Source organism: Neoarius graeffei, chromosome 2 (assembly GCF_027579695.1).
Source record: "Neoarius graeffei isolate fNeoGra1 chromosome 2, fNeoGra1.pri, whole genome shotgun sequence".
Lineage (NCBI taxonomy): Eukaryota > Metazoa > Chordata > Actinopteri > Siluriformes > Ariidae > Neoarius > Neoarius graeffei.
In genome coordinates this window covers 76,056,509-76,081,862 of record NC_083570.1, presented here as the reverse complement: position 1 = coordinate 76,081,862, position 25,354 = coordinate 76,056,509, and the positions used below count along the sequence as shown (strand labels likewise).

General features: G+C 42.2%; 1 protein-coding gene across 1 annotated transcript; it reads left to right on the top strand.

Moving 5' to 3' along the window:
* The first annotated feature begins 11,366 nt into the window (after positions 1-11,366).
* On the top strand, positions 11,367-24,760 carry ehf (ets homologous factor). The gene is made up of 9 exons (XM_060915000.1): positions 11,367-11,472; positions 13,541-13,649; positions 14,146-14,403; positions 15,279-15,338; positions 15,440-15,496; positions 15,585-15,653; positions 23,283-23,327; positions 23,509-23,704; positions 23,801-24,760. The coding sequence occupies exons 2-9, from the start codon at positions 13,550-13,552 to the stop codon at positions 23,898-23,900; spliced, it is 885 nt and encodes a 294-aa protein (XP_060770983.1). The 5' UTR covers positions 11,367-11,472; positions 13,541-13,549; the 3' UTR covers positions 23,901-24,760.
* Positions 24,761-25,354: the final 594 nt, after the last annotated feature.

Genomic DNA, 25,354 nt, shown 5'->3' with positions numbered 1-25,354 from the left:
TTTGTTTCCCTGTCATTTCCTCAGCCTTACAGGCAAAGTATATGCCAGAAGCGCGTTTTATAATTTGAGCAGTGTTGCGTTCTCTACCAGTGAGGCTTTCAGAATTACTCCATCCTACCTCCCTTGGCAGAAATGTCAGTGAGAATTTTTAATACACTGTCAACATCTTTTATTTTGAAATAAAGTCTATTAATTCTCTTTGTTGCTGCTGTCTTGTGAAGGTGTGCTAGTGCATCTAACAATATTGTGTGCCTATAATACTCACAGTGAGTATTCCAGCCAGGTTGACACTGTAGGAGGAAAAATTACCATTATTTTAATTCTCTTCCGCAGCAGTGAGGCTGTCTGTTTGCAGTACACATACAGAGTAGTGTGTTGGTACTATTGGAAGACACGAGGGATCAAGGAATTGCTTAGAAATGGCGCCTGAGGGTTGTTGGACTACCACCAGTAAAAAGACTTATTGCTCTACAGAGAGCTGTGTTCATTTAAACACACAGGGATGGAGGCAGCTGCAAAGAGCCCGACCTCATAAAACAGCGTTCACAGTCCACTGAGACTGTGGCCTCACTTTAATTAGGAGTCTTTAGCTCCTGTCTAGTGACCTTTCTTTCTTTCTTTCTTTCTTTCTTTCTTTCTTTCTTTCTTTCTTTCTTGTGTCTTTTCCTCCTTTTCCCCCTTACACAACCTCTTTAGATGGTTATCATTATCCTGATCAATTAATCAGCTAATTAACACTATTCATTATAACTTACTCCAAAATTCACATATATAAACCACAGGGGGACAAAACAAAAAAACAAAAAAAACCAGCAACCCTACTCTCTCTAAAGCAATTGCTTGGCTTTGGGTTTGGCTATTTCTTGTAAGTTTAGTGGCTCAACAGTGCCACCAAGAGGCCTCAAGTAGATTACAATGCTACCTCTGTGTGTGTGTGTGTGTGTGTGTGTGTGTGTGTGTGTGTGTGTGTGTGTGTGTGTGTGTGTGTGTGTGTGTGTGCAGAGTACATGTGACCGGGGGGAGACAGAGAAGGAAATCAGACACAGTCATAACACACTGTAGCATATGACCTCCCAGTTCAACTCTTGTAATTAGATATTATCATGTAATTACACAGAACTGTCACACACAATATTCAACAAGTGGACAGCCATAGCATACACACTCACACATGTGCACACACACACACACACACACACACACACACACACACACACACACACAGAGAGAGAGAATTTCTCATTAGGCATAAATAATTCCTACACTGCTGTGCTCATTAGAATAATTACATACCCATTGTTCTCTTTGAAAACAAATGTTATAAAATTGTAATTTAGCAAAAAAAAAAAAAAAAAAAAGCCGTTTGTAGCAGTATGTCACCCTAATAAAGTTGTACATCTTCCAGTTTCTCTCCTGCTCATCCTCTTGTCTTCTTTAGGACTCTCTACAACTTTCTACTAATGAGTGTATAAATTATTAATGCTAGTAGTCTAAAGAATGAACATAAATGCTATACAGACTCCTGATGAGTGGTGATGTAATGAGACAACTAGTGTGTAAATGAGCAGTGTCTGGTGATGTTAAGGTTGTACTGACACTTTTGATTAGGGTTACATAAAAGGTATTTGTAGCGGTCAGAGCAGGTGGGTGGAGCACAGAAGTACGGCAGGACAGAACTGAGTTCCAAAAACTATTTATTGTTTCACTTTTCAGTTAAACACACTCTCAGTCACCCAGACACACACACACAAGTCGTCTGGTGCGGGAGAGAGCCCACTTCCTCTGCTCTCTCTCTCCTTATATAGGGCGTGGTTGCTGGGAAGACACACAAACACAGATTAATTGCTCTCAGGTGAAGTGATTCTGCCACTTACCTTCCCTGACTCCGCCCTCCTGTCACAGACCGGCGCTTGACCACGCCCCCGCTGCCACATACCCCCACCACCCGACTCAGGCCAGGCGCCCATCCGGCCTGCAGCCGACTCCCCCCACCCTTGACGGGAGAGGAAGTCCGCCACGACCATCTGCGCCCCCGGCCTGTGGACCACCTTGAAGTTGAAGGGTTGGAGTGCCAGATACCAACGGGTGATCCGCGCGTTGGCATCCTTCATGCGGTGGAGCCACTGGAGGGGCGCGTGGTCCGAACAGAGGGTGAAAGGGCGCCCCAGCAGGTAGTAACGGAGGGCGAGGACCGCCCACTTGATGGCCAGGCACTCCTTCTCAATCGTGCTGTAGCGCCCCTCACGCACTGACAGCTTCCGACTAATGTACAGGACCGGGCGGTCCTCCCCCTCCACCTGCTGGGACAAAACGGCCCCCAGCCCTCTGTCCGACGCATCCGTCTGTAACGTAAAAGGGAGAGAGAAGTCAGGGGAGTGTAAAAGTGGCCCCCCACACAGTGCAGCCTTTACCTCAGAGAAAGCCCGCTGACACTGCTCCGTCCACTGGACCGGGTCTGGCGCCCCCTTTTTAGTGAGGTCAGTCAGCGGGCTGGTGACGTCCGAATAATTAGGTATAAACCTACGATAGTAGCCAGCCAGCCCCAGGAACTGTCTCACCCCCTTTTTGGTCTTGGGCCTCGGGCAGGCCGCAATCGCTGCTGTCTTATTAATTTGGGGACGCACCTGCCCGTTGCCCAAGTGGAAGCCCAGATACCGTACTTCCACCCGCCCAATTGCACACTTCTTTGGGTTGGCAGTGAGTCCCGCCCGCCTCAGCGACCTAAGGACGGCCCTCAGGTGTTGCAGGTGCCGCTGCCAGTCATTACTATAAATGATAATATCATCTAAATATGCGGCCGCATAGGTGGCGTGGGGCCGGAGGACCCTGTCCATCAGCCGCTGAAACGTAGCGGGCGCCCCAAACAGCCCAAACGGAAGTGTGACGAATTGGTGTAAGCCGAACGGTGTGGAAAAGGCCGTTTTCTCCCGGGATAATGGAGTCAAGGGGATCTGCCAATATCCCTTCGTCAAATCCAGTGTCGAGTAAAAGCGAGCCGTGCCTAGTCGATCGAGCAGCTCATCAATACGAGGCATTGGGTACATGTCGAATTTAGACACCGCGTTGACTTTTCTATAGTCCACACAGAACCGGACCGAGCCATCGGCCTTGGGAACCAAGACCACCAGGCTGCTCCAGTCACTGTGGGACTCCTCGATGATGCCCATTTCGAGCATGGCCTGAAGTTCTTCCCGAACCACCTTTTTTTTGTGTTCGGGTAGCCTGTAAGGGCGGCTACGCACTACCACCCCCGGGGGCGTCTCTATGTGGTGTTCTATGAGGTTAGTGCGACCGGGCAGGGGCGAGAACACATCCGAAAACTCGGCCTGCAACTGGGCGACCTCCGTGAGTTGGGTTGGGGAGAGGTGGTCTCCACAGGGGACCGGAGAGGTACGTGATGCCAATGTCCCTTTTTGAACCTCCGGCCCCAGCTCTGCCTTCTCCGGAACTACCGACACCAACGCCACGGGGACCTCCTCATTCCAGAGTTTCAGCAGATTGAGGTGGTAGATCTGTAGTGCCCCACCCCTGTCTGTTCGCCTCACCTCATAGTCGACGTCCCCGACTCGCCGTGTGACCTCAAAGGGCCCTTGCCACTTGGCGATCAATTTGGAGCTCAATGTGGGCAACAGTACGAGTACTTTATCTCCCGGTGTGAACTCTCTAAGGCGCGTACCCTTGTTGTACAGGCGGGTTTGCCGTTCCTGGGCCTGCCGCAAATTCTCCTGAGTTAGGTGGGTGAGCGTGTGGAGTTTTGCGCGCAGGTCCATAACGTACTGAATTTCGTTTTTACTTTGCGAAGGTCCCTCCTCCCAATTTTCCCGCAGCACGTCCAGGATGCCGCGCGGCTTACGCCCATATAATAATTCGAATGGGGAGAACCCCGTGGAGGCTTGGGGGACCTCTCGCACTGAGAACAGCAAGGGTTCGTGCCACTTATCCCAATTACGTGCGTCCTCACTTACGAATTTCTTAATAATATTTTTGAGGGTGCGGTTGAACCGTTCCACTAAACCGTCCGTTTGTGGGTGATATACGCTGGTGCGGATCGGCTTAATCCCCAATAACCCATACAGTTCGCGCAGTGTTCGTGACATAAACGTAGTGCCTTGGTCAGTCAGAATCTCTTTCGGGATTCCAACTCGGGAGATGACACGGAAGAGTGCCTCTGCAATACTGCGTGCTGAGATATTGCGCAGAGGCACTGCTTCCGGGTATCGCGTTGCATAGTCCACCAGAACTAATATAAAGCGGTACCCTCGTGCTGACCGATCTAATGGCCCGACGAGATCCATCCCAATTCTCTCAAACGGGGTCTCGATTAACGGTAGAGGGCGCAAAGGCGCTTTTGGAATGGCCGCTGGATTTACTAACTGGCATTCGCGGCATGCCGTACACCACCTACGAACATTGCCGCGAATCCCCAGCCAATAGAATCGGGCCATTATTCGGGCTAGTGTTTTATCCTGCCCTAAGTGTCCAGCCATGGGATTAAAGTGAGCCGCCTGGAATACCAATTCCCGGCGGCTCTTTGGAATCAAAAGCTGCGTGACTCGCTCTTTAGTTTGAGTGTCCTGCGTCACTTGGTATAATCTATCCTTCATAATCGCGAAGTAGGGGAAGGACGGGGTGGCTGAGGTCTGATTACAACCAGAATCCACCAACGCCTGATATGTAGCCCCTTGGATACTCACCGGTATGCGATACGCTCCGGCCCGATCGAGGGCGGCCTCTGGCGCGTCAGGGATCCGAACCACCGCGCCCACTTCCATTGTCGCGCCCTGCTGTTGAAGGTGGCCCGGCTCCCCGCAGCGCCAGCCAACCGGCCCGGGCTTTCCCTCTGCACCGGTGATCTGGGGTTCACTCACCTGAGGTGGGGGAGAGACAGACACAGAAGGGAGAAACGGGAGGGCACCGCGGGTGCGGCGGGCCAGCTGGGGTGGGGCCGGCCCCCGCCTCCGCGGTGGGGGAATGGGGCGAGGACGGGACACAGGAGGGGGGAGAGAGAGAGAGAGAGAAGAGGAGAGAAGAGAAGATGTCTTCTGCCGTCCTGCCGCTGGGACAGCCGCCAAATGGTCCTCCGCCAGCTCGACTGCCTGATCCAGCGACGCCGGGCGGTGGCACCGGACCCACTCCGCAGTTCCTGCTGGCAAGCGAGTGACGAACTGTTCCAGTGCCACCTGGTCGAGGATTCCTTCGGCGTCGCGGTTGTTGGCCCTCAGCCACCGCCAGCAGGCGTCCCGGAGCTGCTGGCCAAACGCGAACGGCTGGCCGACTTCCTCCAAGCGCAGCGTGCGGAAGCGCTGGCGCTGCTGTTCTGGAGTGTGCCCCACGCGCTGGAGGACGGCCCGGCGGAGGTCCGCGTAGGCCAGCCGGCGGTCGGCGGGGAGCTGTAGCGCGGCCAGCTGTGCTTCTCCCGTGAGCAGGGGGAGGAGGCGCGCCGCGCGCTGCTCCATCGGCCACCCCGAGGCTTCGGCGACTTGCTCAAAGAGCGTGATGAACGCCTCGGGGTCATCCTGTGGGCCCATCTTGGTGACAGTGAGGGGAGACGGGCCCGCAGTAGGAGCACTGGTGGACCCCGCCGACGCGAGGAGGTGCCGGAACGCCTGTCGATCTTCTTGTTGGGCCAACACCAGGGCCTCGAACCGCTCTTCTTGCTCCTTTCGGAGGGTGAGTAGCGCCTGGTGCTGGCTTTGCTGGGCCGTGGCAAGGGCGTGGACTAGTTCAGCAAACGGGGAGGACTCCATGGGGCTGTGAGGCTGCTGTGCTCCAGTTCCCGGGTTTCAGCACCACTGTAGCGGTCAGAGCAGGTGGGTGGAGCACAGAAGTACGGCAGGACAGAACTGAGTTCCAAAAACTATTTATTGTTTCACTTTTCAGTTAAACACACTCTCAGTCACCCAGACACACACACACAAGTCGTCTGGTGCGGGAGAGAGCCCACTTCCTCTGCTCTCTCTCTCCTTATATAGGGCGTGGTTGCTGGGAAGACACACAAACACAGGTTAATTGCTCTCAGGTGAAGTGATTCTGCCACTTACCTTCCCTGACTCCGCCCTCCTGTCACAGACCGGTGCTTGACCACGCCCCCGCTGCCACAGTATTACTTCATTTTAATGTAATTAAACTGCAATTCGAGCCATTTATATGGCATATCCAGATCACTTGAGGGTTAGGGTTTTATTTAAGGGTCAGTAGGAGCAATCCTGAGACTGTCCTCACAACTGTCCAGTCACCAGCACAGAATATTAATATAATCCTTTCGAAAAAAATTTACCTAATTTTCCCAAATGCTATTGCCACTGATCATACACATTTTTGTCTGATGTTCGATTATTTCACTGGAGATGCAAGGCCATGGTCATAGTGAAAATGATTCAACATCTTTATTTGCTGATATATTGGGAGAAGGTCAACTCACTGCATTTCCAACTCACTGCACACAATCTCACTGCACTTCAAGCCAACTCACTGCACCTGACCAACTCACAACATGTTAACTTACTTCACAGCAACATGTCAAGTCTCAGCACAATGTCAACTCACAACATAGCATGTCAACTCAGTGGTAAACTGAAAATCAAGAGTTGTTTACAAATCAACATGCCTTAGGGTTAGGGTTAGAGTTAGGGGTAAGGTGAGGTTCAACTTATTTGAGGTATTGATTGCTTTTAAGTTACAATGACACCCTGATTGTCACACCTTTGTTACTCAAAGGATTTGTATCTGTGAAGTGTTTGTGTCCATGAGGGGGGCATCACAGTGGTGTAGTGGTTAGCGCTGTCGCCTCACAGCAAGAAGGTCCGGGTTTGAGCCCCGTGGCCGGCGAGGGCCTTTCTGTACGGAGTTTGCATGTTGTCCACGTGGGTTTCCTCCGGGTGCTCCGGTTTCCCCCAAAGACATGCAGGTTAGGTTAACTGGTGACTCTAAATTGACCATGAGTGTGAATGGTTGTCTGTGTCTATGTGTCGGCCCTGTGATGACCTGGCGACTTGTCCAGGGTGTACCCCGCCTTTTGCCCGTAGTCAGCTGGGATAGGTTCCAGCTTGCCTGTGACCCTGTAGAACAGGATAAAGCGGCTAGAGATAATGAGATGAGATTTTATATATATATATATATATATATATATATAGAGAGAGAGAGAGAGAGAGAGAGATGGGTATCATATCATAGATATAATAGTACAGTGAGTTATCATCACCTGGTGTGGTGAGTTGACATCATAGTGAGTCATCATCACATTGTGGTGAGTGTGCAGTGAGTTTCTGTGCAGTGAGTTGAAATAGACCTGATATAACTTGTTTCATCAGTGAAGAGCTAAAGAAGCAAATGCTGAGCACAAAACATTCAGTGAATAATAGAGGAACTTGGGTAAAATTGTGAATATTTTTTGGTTAAACTGTTCCTTTATCCGCCAATCCCACACTACACCAAAATACAATATTTCAAGAAAAAATAATTATTCAATACCTCAACAGATTTACAAATGAATTCTCTAATGCCTAAATTTATTTAGGGGAAAAACACATTGTGATTGTGTAAGTATTTGCATCCCAATGTTGTGAAACTCTTAAATTAATTCTGATGCAGCCAGTACTCATCAGAAGTCACATAACTTGTTGAACAGAGTTCACCACTGTGCAAGTTAAGTGTCATATGACTTCAGTATAAACACTTTCAGGTGAGTTAGATAAGCAAACAGCATCATGAGTAACCAAGGAGCTATCCAAACACTTATAGGACCACTTCTGGAAAAGTATCAATTTACAATCTCTTGCAAAAGTATTCATCCCTCTTTGTGTTTGTCCTATTTTGTCACATTGCAAGCTGGAATTAAGACGAATTTTTTTTTTTTTTTTTTTTTGGGGGGGGGGGGGGGTAAGCACCATTTGATTTACACAACATGCCTACCACTTTAAAGGTGAAAATTGTTGTTTTATTGTGGCACAAACAATAATTAAGATGGAAAAAAACTGAAATCTGTAGTGTACATGCTGTAGGTATCCCCCCAGTCAATACTCTGTAGAGCCACCTTTTGCTGCAATTACAGCTGCAAGTCTCTTGGGGTATGTCTCTATTAGCTTAGCACATTTAGCCACTGAGATTTTTGCCCATTCCTCAAGGCAAAACTGCTCCAACTCCTTCAAGTTAGATGGGTTGCGTTGGTGTACTGAAATCTTCAAGTTATGCCACAGATTCTCAACTGGATTGAGGTCTGGGCTTTGATTAGGCCATTCCAAGACATTTAAATGTTTCCCTTTGAATCACTCCAGTGCAGCTTTAGCAGAATGTTTAGGGTCATTGTCCTGCTGGAACGTGAACCTTTGTCCCAGTCTCAAACCTCTGGCTGATTCAAACACATTTTCCTGTATTTAGTGCTATCCATCTTTCCTTCAGTCTTGACCAGCTTTCTTGTTGCTGCAGATGAAAAATATCCCCACAGCATGACGCTGCCACCACCATGTTTCACTGTAGGAATGGTGTTCTCAGGGTGTTGGGTTTGCGCCAGACATGGCATTTCCCATGGTAGCCAAAAAGATCAATTTTAGTCTAATCTGACAAGAGAATCTTCCATGTGTTTGGGGAGTCTGCCACATGCTGTTGGGCAAACTCCAAATGTGTTTTCTTCAGCAGTTACTTTTTTTCTGGCCTCTCTTCTATAAAGCACCATTCTGTGTAGTGTACAGCTTAAAGTGTGCCTATGGACAGATACTCCCATCTCCGCTGTGGACCTTTGCAGCTCCTTCAGTGTTATCTTTGGTGTTTTTGTTGCATCTCTGATTAATGCCCTCCTTGTCCAGTCTGTGAGTTTCGATGGGCAGCCTTCTCTATTCAGGTTTATAGTGGTGCCATATTCTTTCTGTTTTGCTATAATGGATTTAATGGTGCTCCCTGGGATATTCAAAGTTTGGGATATTTCTTATAACCCAACCCTGATCGAGACATCTTCACAACTTTGTCGCTGACATGTTTGGAGGCTCCTTGGTTTTCATGTTGCTTCCTTCATAGTGTTGCAGAGTCAGGGTCCTTCCAGAACAGGTTGATTTCTACAGACATCATGTGACAGATCATATGACACTTTGATTGCACACAGGTGGATCTTAATCAACTAATTATGTGACTTATGAAGTTAATTGGTTGAACCAGCACCCTCCAAAAATTAATCTTAATTCCAGCTTGTAATGTGACAAAACAGGACAAACACAAAGAGGGATGAGTACTTTTGCAAGATACTGTAAGTTTGGTTAGTTTAAAAAAAATCCCAGACTTTTAACATCAGTGGGGTTAATACTTATGCCATCACATTTTTATTTGTAAATACAGTATTTTAAATATAGAAATCTATACACACACACACACACACACACACACACACCTCACTTCAATATTATGAACTATTTCCTGTAGATTCATGACATCTAATCCTCAATAAGTACATTTCAGTTCCAGGTTGTAACAGTAAAAAAAGAGGTGGAAAAGTTCAACCGGGTAAATACTTACGTGTGCTGTAATTCTTGCATATTTTTGGCTACATATAAAAACATGATTTCGACCAAAGTAATCTCATCACTTTAATCTCTTCAATTTAACTAGAAAAGTTAAATTGAGTGATCTTATTGTTGTGCAGTGTTATCAGTTACCATTTGAATTTGAACATCTACTTAAACATCTTAGACATATCGCATTTGCATAAAAGATGAAGGTGGAGAGGAAAGAAATACAGGAACACTCCCCAAATTGTACTTGATTATATAAAGATAATGAGGTCGGGGCACAGTTTCATAAGAGACAGTGGCAGCACTATCGTTTAGCAGTATATAATTTCTTTAAGTGTTCAAATTATGTCACTCATCACATTAACAGTGTATAGCTCACAGTCAGTCATTAACTACTTGGAACTGACCCATGTCTTTTAGACAAATGGCACTACAGTTTTCATCACTGATCCACCAAAGAGGAAGAGCAGAAAGCTCGCTGTGTGATAATTATGCACAACAAAAGTGATGCAAATGATGAGGGGCTTTGCTGGAGTGACCCCAACTCTCCCCCTCTTTGCCTGTTCAAATTAGATAACTACTTAATAGAGCCACTTCATTCAACAACACAAAACTGTTGCCAGCTCTCTGAAGCACCACTGAAGTCCCACAGTCTCACTGTGAAGAGCATGAAGATGCAGTAAATGAAACAAGTCATGTAATTGTCCTCAGGGTAATTGTCAGACAAGGCTAAAACAAGAAATACTCATTCTCATCTCATCTCATCTCATCTCATTATCTCTAGCCGCTTTATCCTGTTCTACAGGGTTGCAGGCAAGCTGGAGCCTATCCCAGCTGACTACGGGCGAAAGGCGGGGTAGACCCTGGACAAGTCGCCAGGTCATCACAGGGCTGACACATAGACACAGACAACCATTCACACTCACATTCACACCTACGGTCAATTTAGAGTCACCAGTTAACCTAACCTGCATGTCTTTGGACTGTGGGGGAAACCAGAGCACCTGGAGGAAACCCACGCGGACACGGGGAGAACACGCAAACTCCGCACAGAAAGGCCCTCGCCGGCCATGGGGCTCGAACCCGGACCTTCTTGCTGTGAGGTGACAGTGCTAACCACTACACCACCGTGCCGCCCTACTAAAGAAATACTTTATATATATTTTTTTCCAAAGGTCTTGTGACATGTACAAGGCCTGTTGAAGGCCTGCTGATCACTTCCATCATTTCTTTTTCTCTGAAAAAGAAGCTCAATGTTGTTTGATACCTTAAAGTGTTTTCGAAGATGTTTTAGGATGGTGAATACACCCTAAAATATTTTACCATTCAATTGTCTATAAAAAATGAGAATATATTTAAAAACAAATGAGAATATGAACAAGTATGATGTACTCCCATTTAGTAGAATTCAGTATAAAGTCTAATTTAGGCTCTAATTTAGCAAATAAATTAGTCTCATGAAGTCATTAATACAGATGGTGCCATAAAAAGAAACATAATTACTTTCAGAAAAAAGTAAAAAATGTATTACAAATCAATAATTACAAATGTCAGATATAAATGCCTCACCTTATTCAAAGATCATTTTTTTATTACAATATTGTTCACAGTAATTTTGACAGTAACTAATAATCACAGTTGCATGCAATATCATTTACATTCAGTGTGCTACGTTTATGTGTCATGCTACATAGGATATGATTAGAATCTGACGAGAGAGAGAGAGAGAGAGAGAGAGAGAGAGAGAGAGAGAACAGCAACAGGTATGCTTTCTCTTCCTTCTTAGTATACAAATTCTTACCTGTCACAAAAATAGACCAATCCAAGGAACAGGAAGCAGACAGGCTAAAATTCTCATTGGTGAACAAGGACTCACATTCTCCATTATAGTTCTGCGAGCCAAAGTCATTGCTAAACAGTAACAAGGACACCTTACAAGTCTGCACTGTGTGGTGGACATTATTCAACATCTTTGGTGAGCAATAACTTTCTGATTCCTTTCAAGACATGACATGTATAAAATTCTTTCCATTCCACTTAATTTTCTACCATAACGATTTCTAAGATCTCAGGGATTTGGAGAGGATTTCTATGCTATAGTTTTATTTTCTAAATCCCTTTCAGTTTGTGTGCGTGCTTGTGTGCGTGTGTGTGTGTGTGTGTGTGTGTGTGTGTGTATTCCATGCTTTGGAACACACAGTGCTGCCTGAAGAGTAAATCATAAAGAAATACAGAAATAAATAAGTCAAGGTATATTATATAATTGTTATTATAGTTCCTGTAAGTTGTCATGTAACTGTAATGTACTGTAATGTAATGTAGTTACTGTAAATTACTATTTTTGTAAGAGTTATTATTTATTGATGGGTTCACAACAGGACATTTTTCAAAGATATATTTCTGAAACTATTATTATAAAATGTTTCAGCTCTATTTCTTTCTCTGGGTCTGATCCCCATTTCAGCCTTATTTTAAAAGTTCTTTTAGCTGTTTGTGTGATGTGGAAATTATGTCAGCACAAATAAATAATGCTGATTGTGTAATCAACATACTTCGTGGCATAGAGACTTTCAGCTAAGATCAGATAATTATTCTGTATTAATTATACATTTTAAACAATTACTATGAATGTTATGTGGATGAGTTCACAATAAACTCACAATGAAATAAGAGCATGCTTTGAGATTGATTTTTTAAATACCCTTAGATGTTAAAAAGTGTATTGAACTACATCTTAATAACAACCACAAATTAAAGCTAGTTGGAATTTATAAATCAATTCTTAGTACTGCAACAAATAACAAATATAAATTTAACATAACAGTATCACTGAAACTCACAGTGCATTTGCCAAGCTGTCTACATACTCAACTTATCATGTATATATATATATATATATATATATATATATATATATATATATATATATATATATATATATATATATATACACACACACACACACCAGTTATTATCAAAATGTGAGGAATACCACAGATGCAATGATGAAGAAACAAACAAAACAAGATATCACTACTGTAATGTAACAATTTGTCTAATTTAATTGATATGTTTATAAAGTTATTCTACAAAATAAAATGGCATGTTACACTATGTCCTTTGGCAGACTCTTGTTCAGAGTGACTACAAAATGGGAGAACAGCTGAAAGTACAGTGATACAAAGTATTTTGAAAAACTATAAGGATTCATAACCTAAAAGTTTAGTAGATATTGACTGTAATTGTGCAAGAGTGATTTAACTGGTATAAATAGGACCATTTCAAATATGTGTGGGTCTAAATTAGAGCAAGTTCACAATATCAAGTAATTCAGAAACAATTAATACAATAAGACAGCGCAGAGAAAAACAGCATGCTATATCCATGCTATATTGACTGAAGATGTTAGATCCTTTGAGAAGGGATGGAGAAAGTAGGGGGAATCTCAGTTCACAACAGCAGAACCAACACTGAAGCAGCCAAATTGTGTCTCATAAGCATGGTTTAATAATAATATGCATGTTAATAATGTTGAATATAAGCAAGCCCACTATGTATAATTCCCAGGAAACTGCTGGAAAAAAAAAACTTTTTAAAACTTTTTTTAACATATTTTGATGGCATAGGTAAATTCCATTGGATTACATAGGCCCAAGATAGCTTCACTTGTTAAACTCCCCTGGGAGGAATACTGTTTTACAAAGAGAGTGGCAGATAGAAACATATGCATTCAGTGTCAAGAGGGCCATGACTAAGGCATTGACTGTACTATTAACTGAAGAACAGGTGGACCTTTATTTATGCAAAGCAGACAGTGTCATTCCTGTGTAAATGTGGTTTTGTTTGTGTGGTTAAGCAAGGCATGAAACACACCCACACATCTGATGCTTTTTGGACAGGATGCGGACTGTTTCCTTTTATCAGCTGTTGTTGATTGGAACTTAATATTTGTTCGTCATTTTAAGTCATATAGCTATTTTCTATGAGTATTCTCACTTTCAAATGCGGTAATAATGCTCAGACTTTTTTCCCCATGCTTGTAGTTTTGGACCATGGTCCTTCATAGTGGCTGCAGCATGAGCATCCCTGCTAGTGTGAGTATTGAGAGCCAGCTGCCTGCCTCCTGGAGCCCCCACTACAACAGCTCAGATGGTACTATCCACCTTCATTTTATTAAACCTCTCTCATGCTCAATTCAGCATACTTCTACATACAGCTTTAATAATCAACAAATTAAGTTGATTATAATAATAATCAGCAAATTAAGCTTTTATATAGCTTTTATATAAGCCTTGAATGCTAAAGTGAAATAATTCTCTCTTTCTAACTTCTTAATATACCAAGACCTATAAGGTTTATTATTAAGGTTCTATTACTAAAAATAGTTTTAGGGCTTTTTTTTTTTTGGACCATGGCTTTAGGATCTGTCTTCAAATTTGACAATACTGAACTAGCTTGTTTGTTTGTTTGTTTGTTTGTTTAGGATTAAGTTTTTACACTTGTTACTTCTGCTTCTACTAATATGTGATTTGTAAATGTACAACATACAATTATATAAAGTAGTATTCTGTCTACTGCTACCTTAAGAATTTTTTATTATGACCCAATCAACCACCAAAACTCAATCCTGTTACCTTTTGTTTTAAAGCATCCATGGTGTCATCGGGTTATGCTAATCGTCTGTGGTCTCAAGACCTCCACCCACAGTATTGGTCCAAATATCAGGTGTGGGAGTGGCTTCAGCAGACCCTAGACATGCACCAGATTGATGCCATGTCCATCCCCTTCAATAACTTTGACCTGGATGGAAGGCAGCTGTGTAGCATGAGCTATCAAGACTTCACTCATTTGGCTGGATCTGTTGGTCCAGTCCTCTACCAGAGTCTGACTGATCTCAAGTGGGGCAGTAAGTTTTAGCTTGGGCTCAAATTTGCTTATCTGAGACTTTTTGAAGGTTAATAATGAAGCAAACTGAGCAGGGCCAGATGGCATCATGCAAATGAGTAAATAATGACTGGTTCATACTAGCTCTCATAGCTTTACAGTGTCAGGTAATTGTAGTATCTTAAACAGAATCAATACCTCAAGTTAAAAGTGCATCCATTACAAATATGTGTCTCATTTAGTCACATACACTGTATGTGGAAGACACCTGGATGTTTAGTCCAAGTTCAAAAATTTCTTCCATGTGAAGGAATTTGTGCCATTTGCAGTGCCACTGATGCATAACTGATGCATTACCAGAAAATGTCCACAAAACTGCTTTTACAGTAATATAGTGGCGTAGTGGGTAGCATTTCCACCTCACAGCTCCAGGGTTTGCAGTTCACTCCTAAGCTCAGGTTACTCACATGTTCTCTCAGTGGTTGCTCTGGATTCTCCAGTTTCCTCTAACATCCCAACATAACTTTAAATTTTCCTGATGTGTGAATGAGTATGTGAATGTATGGGTGGACTGCTGCCTCATGGACAGTGTGCCTGGTACTGGTTCTGGATCCACTGTAACCCTGAGATGAATGAATGAATGAATGAATGAATGCTACATTTGCTTTGTACTATGAACATTAGTGAGCTTTTTCATTTGAAGAGCTATTCAGCTGAAGTGTGAGAGCAAGAAAAACATGTTTTACTGGTTTGAATTAAGGAAATGATCGAAATCAACACCTGATAATGAAATGTAAAGCCGATACTGCACTGTAACTGCTTCATACTGTAGTTAGAGAAATAGAAAAAAAATAGACTTTTCTCAATCAAAAGTAATTTTTAATGTCCTTTGGACAGGTCAATATGGCTCCTCAGCAGATATGTTTTCACCAGGGGATATTAAAACAGAATTAGATGGTAAGTATCTTTTGACAAAATCATAAAACCTTTAACTTTTTTGGTAATTGCTTTAATTATTTATTACAATGACTGTATAAACCAGCATGTATGTTCAACAGATCTTCCATGTTCAATCTTACCTTACAAAGAGGAGCCCAGTTTCTACACCACCTCAGGTAGAGCAACTTTTTCAGTTTGACTGCAGATGTCATCAGCACATTAAACCATCATGCACTAATCATCTGCACAATCATCCTTTAACAGATCATTTTGACATTAAAACCCCATTTCAGCCGACAACAGTGATGACTTCACCAGCTCCCTGTAGTCCAGGTATGAAGCGTAGTTCTACCCAAACCAACTGAAACACACCTACTGTACATAATGATGATAATGGTGTCTATGAGCTAATCATTTACTACATGGGAGATATTCTTCTCACAGAGTGGATAAGTGACAGCAACATTACTGAACTGTAGCTCTTCTCCTTTTACATTATTTTCATTATTTAAGGCCGTGCTAATGAAAGAGGAAGGATGAGCAGTGCTGACACTAGCCCACATTACGTTCATTTATAAACCAATTCCCTGCCTAGGGCCATTAAATTTCATTCGAAGTATGGAGTGCCTTTCAATTATAGGCCATGTCAAAACCTCTTTGAGTCATTCTGTTATACTTAAGAATTTTCTATGATATATATATATATATATATATATATATATATATATATATATATATATATATATATATATATATATATATATATATTTGTCAGGGAATTCCTATTACCCTGCCTTGTGCATTTTAATCTATAGGATGCATGGACCTGTAACACTTTACATTAAGGTTCCCTTTACTCACATTACTTAACACATTCATTAACTTGAACAAACTGTGTACATCAGCATTAATGTGTCATCAGTAATAATAACAACAACAACACATTAATTGACGTTTAACCCTAATCAATACATGCCTTAACAAATGCTCATACTATCAATGAATAAAATTAAGCACACAATGACTAATATATAATGCTGGTGAAAAGTTTGGATAAACCTTCTAATTCAATGGGGGTTTTTTTCTTTATTTTTATTAATTAAAAGACACTTCATGTCTTAAAGTAATGATGGGTGTCTTTTCTCTTTACTTAGTTGAGTGGTTCTTGACATAATATGGATTACTACAGTTGTGGAATAGGGCTATTTACTGTATGTTTATTATTTACTGTTTACTGTTTGATCTCAAACGCTTTAAAGCGGAAATAAATTCCATTAATTAACTTTTGACAAGACACACCTGTTAACTGAAAAGCATTCCAGGTGACTACCTCATGAAGCTGGTTAAGATAATGCCAATAATGCACAAAGCGTCATCAAGGTAAATGGTGGCTACTTTGAAGAATATAAAATATGAAACTTTTTTAGCACGTTTTTGTTTACCACATAATTCCTTGTATGTTACATATGTTATTTCATAGTTTTGATGTCTTCAGTATTGTTCCATAATGTAGAAAATAGTCAAAATAAAGAAAAAACATTGAACTAGAAGGTGTGTCCAAACTTTTGACTTGTACTGTAAGCCAACACCTTGATTTGTAGTTGTTAGCTGGCAAAATTCAGACATGAGGCTCATGCAAGTTTGAATATTCATACATGGGGCCAGAGGTCAGTAAGTTATAGAATGTGCTGTGATTTTTTATTTTTCTTTTTTAATCCAGGGATTGAATAAACATTAGTCAAGGAAGGTGTATTTAAACAAATGTAAATTAATATGTGTGTTAACTTGCTAAAGGTTGTCAGGGAGCAGTTGGAGATGGATGCACATACAGAAAGACATTTTCTTTAGAATAGAGAAAATGCACAGGCAAACAACCCAAATCAACAGGCAATTTCAAGAACGGGAAATAGGCAAAAGGTTGGATGAGGCATGAAAAGATCATCACAAGCAAAGAGAACAATGGAAACTAGGAACAGGCACAGGAATAATCTGTGTAAAACCAGGCAATATAGCATGCACTGTAAAAAATGTCCGTAGAATTAACAGTGAATTTATGTAAAATCATGACATAAAAAAACTGTAAATACAAAAGCAATGAAGCAGTGTGTAATTTACATCAATATACTGTAAAACTCCTCACCAAATACCACTGTTAATTTAACAGTAAGAATATGTTGAATTGATCATATTTTTTTGTAGAATTTACAAATTGTTGTAGTTTAAACAAACTGTAATACTAAAACAGAATGTGATAGTTAAAATTACATAATTGCCCTGTTAAAAAAATACAAAAACAGCCACTGTCGTGGCTCAGTCGACTAAGGCGCCATACCATGAATCTGGGGACATGGGTTCGATTCTGACCCAAGGTCATTTCCCAGTCTCTCTCCAGCTCATTTCCTGTCTCTACACTGTCCTATCCAATAAAGGTGAAAAAAGCCCCCCCCAAAAAAATGTCTGTCTAGTAGAACATTGAAACCACACTGTAAAAAAAATCCCGTTGTTTTTACGGAAAAAAACTGGCAGCTGGTATCACCAGAAAAAATCCGTAAAATATACAGCAAAACGGTAATTGCTTTTACGGTACAGCTTGTACATTTTACAGTTAAATCCAGCATATAAAACACTGGACTTCTGTTATATTTGCTACTTTAAACTGTAAAATGTACATGCTGTGCTGTAAAAGCAATTACCGTTTTGCTGTATATTTTACGGATTTTTTCTGGTGACTCCAGCTGCCAGTTTTTTTCCGTAAAAACAACGGGATTTTTTTTACAGTGTGGAGAAATAAGCCTCAGTAATGCGCACTGATGTGGCATAATACTTTGCACTGAGCATGCATTTAAACAGTCTTTATATAGGTGCATAGATTGTGCTTTAATCATGAGCAGGTGTGCATTGTTAACAACATGCATGCGAGAGTCCGCTCAGTGCCTGTGCAATCTGGAGAGCGCCCGAGAGTCCTCCTGGTGTGTACATCAAAGTGCACCTGGACTGACAGAACCTCCCCCCGAAAGAGTTCCCTCCAGGAGTGAAAATCCATTCTTCCTGGCCCTGGGGATGAGGGCCTGATGCCATGTCATCGGCATGTAACTGTGCGCCAGTGTGGCACCAGATACTTGGCACAGGTGGGGGCTTGGGCTCAGACTCAGGACAGGACTTGGACTCAGGGCTTGGAGTGGGCGCGAGCTCTGGAGATGACTCAGCCTCTGGACTGGACTCAGGCATGAGCTCCAGAGAGGAGTTAGCCTCTGGACTGGACTTGGGCATGAGCTCTGGAGATGACTCGGCCTCTAGACTGGACTCGGGCTCTGGACTGGACTGAAGCATGGGCTCGAGGTCCATTTGAGTATCATTCTTGTACTGTTCAGGGACCAGCAGTGAGATGACGATGATGTCTTCTTGGCCGGGTAGTGGTGGAGCAATGACGTATTCATGGCCAGCTGAGGCAGAGGTCACTCTGTCATCCTCTGGCACAGGTTCTGGGACTGGTTCCAGCACTGATGCTGGCACTGGAGCTGACTCTGGCACTGGCTTTGATGCTGGAGCTGATGCTGGAGCCAGCAACAGAAGCTGACACTGTTACTGGCTTCAACTCAGGCGCTGGTTCTGGCACTGGATCTGACTCTGGTGTTGGCACTGGCACCAACTCTGGCACTGGGTCTGACTCTGGTGCAGGCACTGGTTCTGGAGCTAACACTGGCACAGGAGCTGGCTCTAGCATTGGCTTTGGCTTGGGCGCTGGCTCTTGCTCTGGCTCTGGCATTGACTCTGGTGCTGGCAGTGACTCTGGCTGGTGCTCTGGTTCAGATGCTGGTTCTAACACAGGCTCTGGCTCTTACACTGGTTCAGGTGGTAGTTCTTGCTCAGGCTCTGATGCTGGCTCTGGCAGTGACTCTGGCTCATGCTCTGGTTCTGATGTTGGCTGACACAGGCTCCAGCTCATGCACTGGTTCTAGCTCTGGCTCAGGCACTGGTTCAGGTACTGCCTCTTGCTCTGGTGCTGTCTCTTTGTTGGCTCTGGTGCTGGCAGTGACTCTGGCTGGTGCTCTGGTTCTGGTGCTGGTTCTGGCTCAGATGGCTCTGGCTCTTGCACTGGGTCTAGTTCTAGCTCTGGTTCTGGTGCAGGCCCTGGTTCTGGTGCTGGCAGTGACTCTGACTGGTGCTCTGGTTCAGATGCTGGCTCTGGAATTGACTTTAGAACAGGCTGCGGGATTGTTTCTGGACTGACAGCCTTTAGGAGGCACTCTAGAGCAACATCCTCCTCTCCTGCCACTGTGTCAGCCTCAGATGGACTAGCCCCCTCCCAAAATTTTTTATGGGGGTTCTCCTTCTCTAGGGACTCATAAATGAACCAGAGCATGACCTGAAAATCATGTGAGCTCTGAAGGCATGGGTGCTTTAATCTCATGAGGGCCTCAGCCCATCAGCATGCTCATCCAGTCAGCCAGGAAATCATGCGTGTTACCTAGATGGGTTCTAGAGGCTTGGGTTCTTCAAGATCTGCATAAAAGGTCCACACTGTATGCTGAAGCCACATGGGTGATACTCTCCATCATATGGTGTTGTAGTGTATACGCCAGTATGTTGCTGGAAAAACGAGGCTAGAGGCTGAGATACAAAATTCCGGAAATGGTGTGGCATGGTATACTGGAACCCTTCTGCTGCAGCCATTATTTGGCGAAGTATTCTGTCAGGGAGCGGTTGGAGACAAATGCAAGTGCAGAAAGACATTTTATTTAGAATAGAGAAAACGCACAATCAAACAATCCAAATCAACAGGCAATCTCAAGAACAGGAAACAAGCAAAAGATCAGGTGAGGCACGAACAGACTATCACAGGCAAAGAGAACAACGGAAACTAGGAACAGGCACAGGAATAAGAAAACCATGCAATCTAGCATGGAGAAATAAGGGTCGGTAATGCGCACTGACATGGCATAATACTTCGCACTGAGTGTGCGTTTGAACAGTCTTTATACGGGTGCACAGATTGTGCCTTAATCGTGAGCAGGTGTGCATTGTTAACAGTGCATGTGCAAGAGTCCTCTTGGTGTGTGTGCAGTCCAGAGTACACTCAAAAGTCCTTCTTGTGTGCACGCCAAAGTGCGCAGGACTAACAAAAGGTATTTTAGTTTGTTTGTTTTGGGGGGGGTTAGGTATTTTTTAGTATAAGTAAGGTTGTAAATAATGTTAGTGAAGGAAACTGTAACAGTGTTTCCCCTAAGTTTACTGGGTTTGTTTGTTTGTTTGTTTGTTTGTTTGTTTGTTTGTTTGTTTGTTTTGGGGGGTATACTGGATGAAGATGGTCACCTGCAGGACCTCTCCCCATGACTCCTATTACAGAGCATTTGGGCCTGAACAAACAGTTAAAGGAGTCTTATTTAAGTCTTTATGTTTATTTTAGAACAATAATTAGAACAATATTTACAACAGAACAGCACCCCTGGTGCTATACTCACTGGCCTGTGTGTAAATACAGATCACAAAATATGAATACAACACATATTGAGTATCACTCATCATATTCATGTACAGTACCAGTCAAAAGTTTGGACACCCCTACTCATTCATAGGTTTTTCTGTGCTTTGACTATTTTTTACATTGTAGAACAATACTTATGACAACAAAACTCTAAAATAAGATATGAAACATACAGTATATGAAAGTATGTGGGAAACAAAAAAAGTGTTTTAAAAATATGTTTCATCGTTTATATTCTTCAAAGTAGCCAGCGTTTACCTTGATGACACTTTGCACGCTATTGGCATTATCTTAACCAGCTTCATGAGGTAGTCACCTGGAATGCTTTTCAGTTAACAAAAGATGTCACAAGTTAATTAGTGCAATTTCTTGCCTTCATAATGAGTTTGAGATCAAACAGTAAATACAGTAGTGCTTGAAAGTTTGTGAACCCTTTAGAATTTTCTATATTTCTGCATAAATATGACATAAAACATCATCAGATTTTCACACAAGTCCTAAAAGTAGATAAAGAGAACCCAGTTAAACAAATGAGAGAAAAATATTATACTTGGTCATTTATTTATTGAGGAAAATTATCCAATATTACATATCTGTGAGTGGCAAAAGTATGTGAACCTCTAGGATTAGCAGTTAATTTGAAGGTGAAATTAGAGTCAGGTATTTTCAATCAGTGGGATGACAATCAGGTGTGAGTGGGCACCCTGTTTTATTTAAAGAACAGGGATCTATCAAAGTCTGATCTTCACAACACATGTTTGTGGAAGTGTATCATGACACGACAAAGGAGATTTCTGAGGACCTCAGAAAAAGCATTGTTGATGCTCATCAGGCTGGAAAAGGTTACAAAACCATCTCTAAAGAGTTTGGACTCCACCAATCCACAGTCAGAAAGATTGTGTACAAATGGAGGAAATTCAAGACCATTGTTACTCTCCCCAGGAGTGGTCAACCCACAAAGATCACTCCAAGAGCAAGGTCTGTAATAGTCGGTGAGGTCACAAAGGACCCGAGGGTAACTTCTAGGCAACTGAAGGCCTCTCTCACATTGGCTAATGTTAATGTTCATGAGTCCACCATCAGGAGAACACTGAACAACAATGGTGTGCATGGCAGGGTTGCAAGGAGAAAGCCGCTGCTCTCCAAAAAGAACACTGCTGCCCATTTGCAGTTTGCTAAAGATCATGTGGACAAGCCAGATTGGAAAAATGTTTTGTGGACGGATGAGATCAAAATAGAACTTTTTGGTTTAAATGAGAAGTGTTATGTTTGGAGAAAGGAAAACACTGCATTCCAGCATAAGAACCTTATCCTATCTGTGAAACATGGTGGTGGTAGTATCATGGTTTGAGCCTGTTTTGCTGCATCTGGGCCAGGATGGCTTGCCATCATTGATGGAACAATGAATTCTGAATTATACCAGCGAATTCTAAAGGAAAATGTCAGGACATCTGTCCATGAACTGAATCTCAAGAGAAGGTGGGTCATGCAGTAAGACAACGACCCTAAGCACACAAGTCATTCTACCAAAGAATGGTTAAAAAAGAATAAAGTTAATGTTTTGGAATAGCCAAGTCAAAGTCCTGATCTTAATCCAATCGAAATGTTGTGGAAGTTCATGTGAGGAAAGCCATCAACATCCCAGAGTTGAAGCTGTTCTGTACAGAGGAATGGGCTAAAATTCCTCCAAGCTGGTGTGAAGGACTGATCAACAGTTACCAGAAATGTTTAGTTGCATTTATTGCTGCACAAGGGGGTCACACCAGATACTGAAAGCAAAGGTTCACATACGTTTGCCACTCACAGATATGTAATATTGGATAATTTTCCTCAATAAATAAATGACCAAGTATAATATTTTTGTCTCATTTGTTTAACTGGGTTTTCTTTATTACCTCCGCCAAGGAGGTTATGTTTTCGGTAGCGTTGGTTTGTTTGTTTGTTGGTTTGTCTGTTAGCAACATTACGGAAAAAGTTATGAACGGATTGCTCTGAAATTTTTTCCAGAGGTGTGACTGGGCACAAGTAACAATCCATTAAATTTTGGCAGTGATCCGGATCACCTTCTGGATCCCGGATTTTTTTAAAGGATTCTTGGCGGAGGTCTGCGCTCTCCGAGTGCTTTTCTAATCTACTTTTAGGACTTGTGTGAAAACCTGATGATGTTTTAGATCATATTTATGCAGAAATGTAGAAAATTCTAAAGGGTTCACAAACATTCAAGCACCACTGTAATAAATAAAAATACAGTAAATAGCCCTATTCCACAATTATATTAATCCATATTATGTAAAAACCCATTAAACTAAGTAAAGAGAAACAGCAATCCATCATTACTTTAAGACGTGAAGTGTCTTTTCATTGATAAAAATAAAGAAAAACCATTTAAATAAAAGGTGTGTCCAAACTTTTGTCTGGTACTATATTTAATTAATTCATTTTCATTTTGTAACCATTACCTATTTTGGACTGTACAGACCCTAAAAGACCCCACAGCCGCTCCCAACAGGTGAAAAAACACAGTGAGTACCTTTTCTAACTTCATTTACACTTATTTTATTTCACTCATTACTCCACCCATTTTTGTAAACTTCTTTCATTTGATATCTAAATACTCAGAGCAATGTTTTTGTGCACTAGCTCTATAGAGCATTTTTTATTCATCAAGTTCCTCTTAGCACACCTGTGTTTTGGATTGATTAGACCCTCGTGGGACCCATCTGTGGGAGTTCATACGGGATATTTTGCTGAACCCAGAGAGGAACCCAGGCCTGATTAAATGGGAGAACAGATCAGAGGGTGTATTTCGCTTCCTGAAGTCTGAGGCTGTAGCACAGTTATGGGGAAAGAAGAAGAACAACAGCAGCATGACTTATGAGAAGCTCAGTCGGGCAATGAGGTAATGGACATCTTCCTATTGTTTACTGACACATCCATGCACCCATTTTAATAAAATTGTTAACCAGAGTTTTTTTCTGGTTGTTTCTTTATGAAGGTATTACTACAAACGAGAGATTTTAGAACGTGTAGATGGACGCAGGCTGGTTTACAAGTTTGGAAGGAATGCACGTGGATGGAGAGAAACAGAGAAGTGAAGAAGTTGGCCACATGTTTATTTTCATCTTTTCCTTTTCAGTAGGAAATATGAAGTCTCTTATTTATAACGTTATGACCTTTACATTATGTTTCACTAGAAGAAGTGTGATGTCTTTTTTATGTTGCTTGTATTTTTACCTGTTTTTTGTTTATTTAAACCTGAAACTTTTTCAATACACCAACCTGTGAATTAGTACTGCTTAGCACAACACAGAAAATTTCTCCATTGTACTTTTTTCAGACATGTATTTACAATTTTTTTTAATTAACCTTTATAATCAGACACTTTTCCATCACTGGCTGTCAAAACTCCATGCATTGCATTTCATTGGAAAATGCAAGGCACATTCAACAAACTTTGGTTTGGTTGCGCAATGATTGGACTGAGAGACATTTTATACAACACACTTGTTCATCTAACATGGAGGTGTATAAAGGTACACCCACACTATTAATTCCACCTAAACCTGAAAATCTACAGTGTTTGAAGAGATGATGAAACACTCATGCTGTATTTGGTGTCTGTTTTGCAACCGTATGTGACTAGTCTCAAAGATTATTTCAATTACTTTAAAGGCATGCTAAATGCATGCCTGAAGAGTAATGTGAAAGGCAACTTTCCAAGCAGTACCTCTCCCAACACTGACTAAAATTAAACATTGCTCTTATACTGCCTTTCTTTATGGCACATGTTTTCAGTCAAGTTTTTGTTTTGTTTTTTAATATATATTTTATTGTGAACCAAAAAGGCTGGAAAGTTTGCTGTATAGTCTATACAGTGTTTCAACTGTCTTTGAGGAGCAAACAATGTACAGTACATTTGTAATATGTATGCTTCAATAAAAAAAAGTTAAACTCACTTTGATGTTTTATACTTTTAAAGTGCAGTTACTCTTCACATAAAATACAAAGAAAGAGAAGAATTACTAAACCATTATTCGATCACAAATCAGCAGCTAGATATCTGGGTAAATCCATCAGCAAGGCCTTGCAACTAAATCTTTATCAGACCGACCACAGTTGATTAATCTCTCATAAAACCAAATGCCAGGGTGTTAACTGTTCTGTGATGCGTGCCATGGCCTGCATGCCATGGTCTGTAGCTCTGGGCGATAGGCAGCTGCTGGCCCTCAGATGCTCGCTGAGATTAACCTCTCACCACTTTATGTCCCCATCTCTCTGCTCATGCCTAATATTTCACAGGCAAATCCAGTGTGCATGATTTTTCCAGCCTCTGTCACGATCCAGACTATTAATGCTTTATCACCATTCCATAACAGCCATAACGGCATACTGGAATTTATCTAATCAGCACTAAAGTCCATTAACCATTTGACTGGTACTGTAAATCTTGTTTGACTGTAGATAATGTTCTAGCAGCTTCCATTTCATGGCAGACCTGTGTCTTTATAGTTCCTGGGTTGCTTCTGACCTTCCAAAAAAAAATTTCCTC

Excerpts from the sequence above, each read along its gene's own strand:
- ehf (XM_060915000.1), top strand. The coding sequence starts at position 13,550 with ATGGTCCTTCATAGTGGCTGCAGCATGAGCATCCCTGCTAGTGTGAGT. Across the intron at positions 14,404-15,278 it reads GACTGATCTCAAGTGGGGCA|GTCAATATGGCTCCTCAGCA; the intron begins GTAAGTTTTAGC and ends TCCTTTGGACAG. Across the intron at positions 15,339-15,439 it reads TATTAAAACAGAATTAGATG|ATCTTCCATGTTCAATCTTA; the intron begins GTAAGTATCTTT and ends TATGTTCAACAG.